Raw genomic sequence first — 6005 nt, forward strand, 5'->3', positions numbered from 1 at the left:
ACGTGTATCACATTGGTTTATAGTCTGTCAAATTAGTTCTAGTTATTGGTGTTCGTTGCCATACAAAGTTAGTCTTCTCTTATAAGCCTAGGTAGTACATCTGATTAGAGCTAGCAACCATGAATTGCAGATTAAGGGGTCCCCTATCTCAGTGTTCATTTTGGCAGCTATTTTTAGATTCAGTCTTAAGACAAAAATGCATATTAGTTTTAGTCACATTTAGTCATAGTTATCCTTCTTAGTTTCAGTCTAGTTTTCGAAAACTCATTACAATTTAGTCTAGTTTTAGGCACATTTAAAATTCCATATTATAGCCACATTAAACTCATTCCCTTCCCTTCTCAGGCCCAGGGACCTCCTGTGTTGTGTCAACTGCATAGTAGTCTAGCTTGCAGTACTTACATTGTGGATGCAATTAGTCTCCAAGATACAGGTCTCATGCCTACAGCTGAATTCGAATTTGTTTGTAATAAATAATCGAATGTGAAGATGAAGTACGGTACGCAGCGTCTTAACTGAAGCTCAACTCAACTTTTACAGCAGCTAGCTTGCCGCTAACGCTAACTGAAAACACATCGGAACACAGTGGCTAGCTAGGTAGCTAGCTGCTAATAAGTAACATATATAAGTAACACATCAGCAGTAATGAATCAAGTGTACTGATATTAAATGTACTACTAAATATACTACTAACATGCCATTCTTAAATTAAAGCCAGTGACATGATGGTTAACGATTAGCGAGTTAACGATGGATACCGACAATTAGCATACCTAGCTAGGTAGCATTACCATTGGATTTCAATGGCAGTTATGCTAGCTCTGGCTATCCAGTCAAAGGAGCCTTGTTTCTGGACACGTATCACTTGACGAGCGAGGGCAATACAGTCATCTGGAAAGTTTAAAATGATACTAAACGAAGGGAAATCTACTGTATGGAGAATTTTCTGCTCAGTAGACAATGCAGATTCTAATTAGGCTGGTGGATATGTCCAATGTAAGAAGTGTGAAGTTTTAATAAAATATGATTGATGCAACTGTCGTTCTCCATAACAACTTGGATTAACCTGGATGGCTGGATGAAGTTTCAGACCGAACGTCAAAGATCTTCAATGGTAAGACTTGTCGGTTGTGCCTCTGTTGGTGTCTCGTAAAACGTGAATTTTATTAAAGCATAGCGTGTGTATTGTGTAGCTATTTCATTCCGAGATTGCAGGGGAGTGAAATGCTCCGCTCTGCTGCTGGTATACAGACAGCCGGAAAGGTTTACAAACGGAATGAAATAGCTACACATTACACACGCTATGCCTTAATAAAACCCACGTTACTCACATACTGGTTAACACTGTTAGAGCGGGTGTATAAACTGTACCTGAAACTGTTGCCACTACATTCGTTTTAATATTTTGCACTCTCTATCTAACCACTTCTGGCATTTAAGAGAGCTTCTCCTATGTCAACTGATCTAATGTCAGTTGGCTAGAGTGCGTGACGTCACAATGGCTCAACCTTCCCCATGTTAGTCAATGAGAGAAAAAGGGGATGAAAAAGAGGGATAAAAAAGGAGTGGCAAAGAGTATCGCCACGAAAAGTCATAGCAACCTGCACCGGATCGGGCCGGACATTTTGGTGTTTGAATGGCGTCTCTAGCTCAAACGGGCGAGGAGGAGTTAGCTGCAAGAAAAACGGGGAGAATAAATAAATAAATAAAGAAAACTTGACGATAACAATACTGTGCTTCCCTTCGGGCAAGCACACTAATAAAGAAAACTTGACGATAACAATACTGTGCTTCCCTTCGGGCAAGCACACTAATAAAGAAAACTTGACGATAACAATACTGTGCTTCCCTTCGGGCAAGCACACTAATAAAGAAAACTTGACGATAACAATACTGTGCTTCCCTTCGGGCAAGCACACTAATGATTTCATAATGATTATTTAACCATATTGAGCTTTTGCTTGGATCTCCAATCTAGCTTAAACAAATTTGCCCTCTCCTATTTGTATTCCACATATGGGGTTGGGCCCCATTTACACAGTACATGCATGGATGCACCATGTGCTTACATAAATAGTAATAGCAACTTTCCATTTCACTCTTGTACTTTGCTGTTAAGAGCCTCGTAAACTGAAATTTGGGAGAAGCTCTCTCAAGTAATGAGTCATTGAGAGACTCCTTTGCAAAGAGCTCATGCAGTCACCTCAAAAGCACATAAGTGCACTCAAATAAAGTGTTGGGGAATCTTCATATGAACATAACATGACACTTTACAACATTGGTGAAAAGAAAGTTTAAATGGTGCCCTTATATACGTATTTGATTCATAATCACTGTTGTGATGCAGATACTAGTGACAGGTTTAGCACGGTTGGTGGCTCCATCAATATCGACCAAATATGTACCCAATTACTGTTACATTTACCATGATGAGAACCTACCACATATTGTAATTCTATTAGTGCACTTTTGCAGCTACTCTTGTTTCACGTAAACCTTGGAAGCCCATAAAAGCTCTCCCAAGCAGCATCAGTATGGAACTAACCTGTCAGTCAAATTAGTTCCCTGCACAGTCCTCCCCAATGTCCCTCAGCTCTCCTGTGTTTACCACAGATGCACCACTTGCTTGGGAAACAAGGCGCTGTGAGGAGACACACTGTACTTAGACTGAATGGTCAGAAACGTAAGGATGAGTAGGGACTGATGAAAGGGTGGAGGGTGGGGGATGGGGGGGGGGGGGGGGGGGGGGGTGGCCTGTCAAGTGTGTAATGTACGTGTGGAGCAGAGCAGCCAGACAGAGCCGGGGGCTGTGGGATCTCCAGCACTCCATGTCAAGATGCCAGCCCTGTACTTCTGATCCATGGAGAGACCCAGTCACTGCGGACAGATCTGGAACACAGTGTCCGTTCCAGGATGTATGAAAGGAAAGAGAGAGAGAAAGAGAGAGAGAGCGAGAGAGAGGAGGGACAGAATGGAAGGAAAGGAGAAAGAGAGACACACAGACAATCAGACAGTTTAAGAGAGTGAAAGAAAGAAGACATGAGTTAGTTACAGAGAGAAATAAAGAAAAGGATAGAGAAAGGAGGGGAATTGAAAGAGTGGAAGGTGGAGATAGATAGATAGATAAATAGATAGATAGATAGAGAGAGAGAGAGAGAGAGAGAGAGAGAGAGAGAGAGAGAGAGAAAGAGAAAGAGACAGCGAGAGAAGAAAAGGGTGTAAAGAGGACCATCCTCAGCACACTGATGAGTCTCTGCCTCAGACTTGTGTTTGGAATGCTGCTGTCTCTGTCTCTTCTCTCCTGAGTGGATGTTTAAGTAGGTAATTAACTCCCCTGGGAGCCATGCTGCATGTCTCTCTTTCCCTCTCTCTCTCTCCCTCTCTCACTCTCTCCCTCTCTCCCTCTCTGTCTCTCTCTCTTACTCTCTGTCTCTCACTCTAACTCTCCCTCTCTCTCCCACTCACCCTCTCTCCCTCTCTCTGTCTCTCACTTTCACTCTTTCTCCCTCTTTCTCCCGCTCACTCTCTCTCCATCTCTTCCTCTTTCTCACTCTCTTTCTCTCTCTCTCTCTCTCTCTCTCTCTCTGTCTCTCCTTCACATTCCCTGTCTCATAGAGATTTATTTTGCTTGTATCCTGGTGTCTTTTGTCCACAGGGATTTGGAGGGCTTTTGCTACCTCCAGGAAAATAGGTATGGAGGCCTCAGAGTGAGAGCACTACTGAAAAGCTGATACTTTAACACTGAGCCAGTGGAAGGTCCTCAGTCCACAATGAACTTATGGCTACCAAGTGATATTGTTGGGCAGTGTCCGAAATACTCCACAGGATTCCCTTCATTTGAAGAGCATACAGAAGGCTGAACATGGATAAAATGTATTTTTGTGCGTCATGACATAAACTATGTAAAGTGTGGAGCTTCAGAGTGTAGACACCAACAAACGTAACACCTGTATGCGAGGTCTGACAGGGTGAGAGATTATTAGTGGTGATGACAGGGGTAGAGCTATGCAGACCATAATACAGAGAGAGATATGGAGACACCCAGAGATGACTCCTTTAATCTAACATATTTTGCAGAGATGGTCGTTCCAGTTTTGGTTAGCTTAGTTCATCAACTAGTGAGTAGAAATAATTCATGAAATTGGTTTTCTCAGTTCATGGATGGACAAGTTATGTCATCTCTGCATCTTTACACTCTCTTTGTGTACCCCCCCCCCCTCTCTCTCTGTCTATCTCTCTCTCTCTCTCTCTCTCTCTCTCTCTCTCTCACTCTTTCACTATTAATCTGTCTCTCTCAGACTTCCAAGCAGTAGGACTGAAGAAGGGGATGTTCTTCAACCCTGACCCCTACTTAAAGATCTCCATCCAGCCAGGCAAGCACAGTACCTTCCCTGCCCTGCCCCACCACGGCCAGGAGAAGAGGTCCGGGATTGTCTGCAACACCATTAACCCTGTCTGGCATCGGGAGGTGAGTCTGTCACAGCTGTTTATCCACTAGCATGATTGGTTGATATTGTAATTACCACCACTTTGATTGTTAGAATGTCATCATGCACCTCTCATGTATGTGGTATCATAATTTGTAGTTACTGTTTCTAAGGCCAAGGAGAGTTTTTCAGATTTATTTAAAATATAAATTCTAATATAATACAATTCTATACACATTTAAAATGTGTATATTTTTCTTTTACCTTGTGCTCAAATTTGGCTTTTTGATATGAGCGCAGTGACAATGCAAACTTTAACTAATTTTAGGAGTGCTTCACACATTTATATTTAATTCATATCAGCCAAATGATGTTGGATTGATAGAGCCAAACTCTGTCAGAGGGAGGCCAAAGCGTTAATAAAACGGTCACTGTAAAAGCAGCCACAGCCATGAAAGGTCAGTGTCTGTCTGCCACCCAGTCAACCCCTGCGTGTGCAGGGTAGAGAGTCTGTCAAAACACTTTACCCAGTGTGTGACTGGCGAGCATTTATCCTGCTGTGCCTCTGTTGAACCAACACCACCAGTGGGTGGGTGCCTGTCAGACCAAACCAGACACTACTTCTGATGGTGTCTTCCCTCGTAAGTCTCATAGACCCGGGTACGTCATATCCAGATACCTGACAGGCCTGTGGAGACATGTAGAGAAGAGAGGAGGAAAACAACTGAAGTTGACTTTGAGAAAAGTTCCCCAAGCGTGACAAGGAGACGGTGCGAGTGAAAACGCGGTGCTCACGCCGAGATGTTTGTGGGTTTGTTCTACGACTTAGAACACAGCCAGACAGGAGGCTTAGTAAGAACCACGTCGCCTCTGCGTGCAGCGGGATCTCCGGCTTCTGACGAAACATGAAAGCAGGAAGCCCCCTGCTGATGCTTGGGCTCCGTCAGTTCTCTCCAGGACCCATGGTGCGCCTTTCAGTTCTCAAAGTCACACGGGCGATGAATGCAAAATCAGTTCACGTATTTCAGACTGTAGACACGACTGTGTGGTTTTGCTTTTCTTAATGAGCATGCCTCATGTCCCATTTAATCGGTGTCTTATAATCTAGCGTTTAAAAATAACCTCTGACTCCATGTGGAAGTGCTCAAGGCAGAACAGAATGGCTTTCAGAACTTCCAATACTTAACATGCAAGATATCTGGCCTTTAGAACAGCAGGTGCTGAGTAAAACATGCACTGTGCAATGAGTGCTATGTGCCTATGTGCTATGTGCCTGTGTGCTATGTGCTATGTGCTATGTGCTATGTGCTATGTGCTATGGGCCTGTGTGCTATGTGCTATGGGCCTGTGTGCTATGCGGAGGGTACATGAAGGACTTTGTCCCTGGAGTTCGTCAGTTCTCGTTTTGTGCAGGCAAATATATTCTACCCAAATTCAGATTTGAAAAAGGGGTGAAATCTAACAGAGATAATGGCTCCCTTTATCTGATCTCAGATGGTTCAAATTGATCTGAAGATGAGTATCACTATGTTGTCTACAAGCGAGACACTCCCATCCACTTCATTCTGTTACAGACAG

The 6005-nt window shown here is 43.4% G+C and overlaps 1 protein-coding gene across 1 annotated transcript in view; it reads left to right on the plus strand.

The window, feature by feature from the left end:
- Positions 1–6005, plus strand: part of hecw1a (HECT, C2 and WW domain containing E3 ubiquitin protein ligase 1a) — a gene marked incomplete at both ends in the record, with an annotated part of 69212 nt that overhangs the window by 25230 nt on the left and 37977 nt on the right. The window contains one exon of the mRNA XM_080855688.1: positions 4299–4468. Coding sequence (XP_080711814.1) covers positions 4299–4468 — 170 coding nt within the window. The remainder of the gene's footprint in view (positions 1–4298; positions 4469–6005) is intronic.

The sequence above is a fragment of the Sprattus sprattus genome (assembly GCF_963457725.1).
Source record: "Sprattus sprattus genome assembly, chromosome: 17".
NCBI classification, from domain to species: Eukaryota; Metazoa; Chordata; class Actinopteri; order Clupeiformes; family Clupeidae; genus Sprattus; species Sprattus sprattus.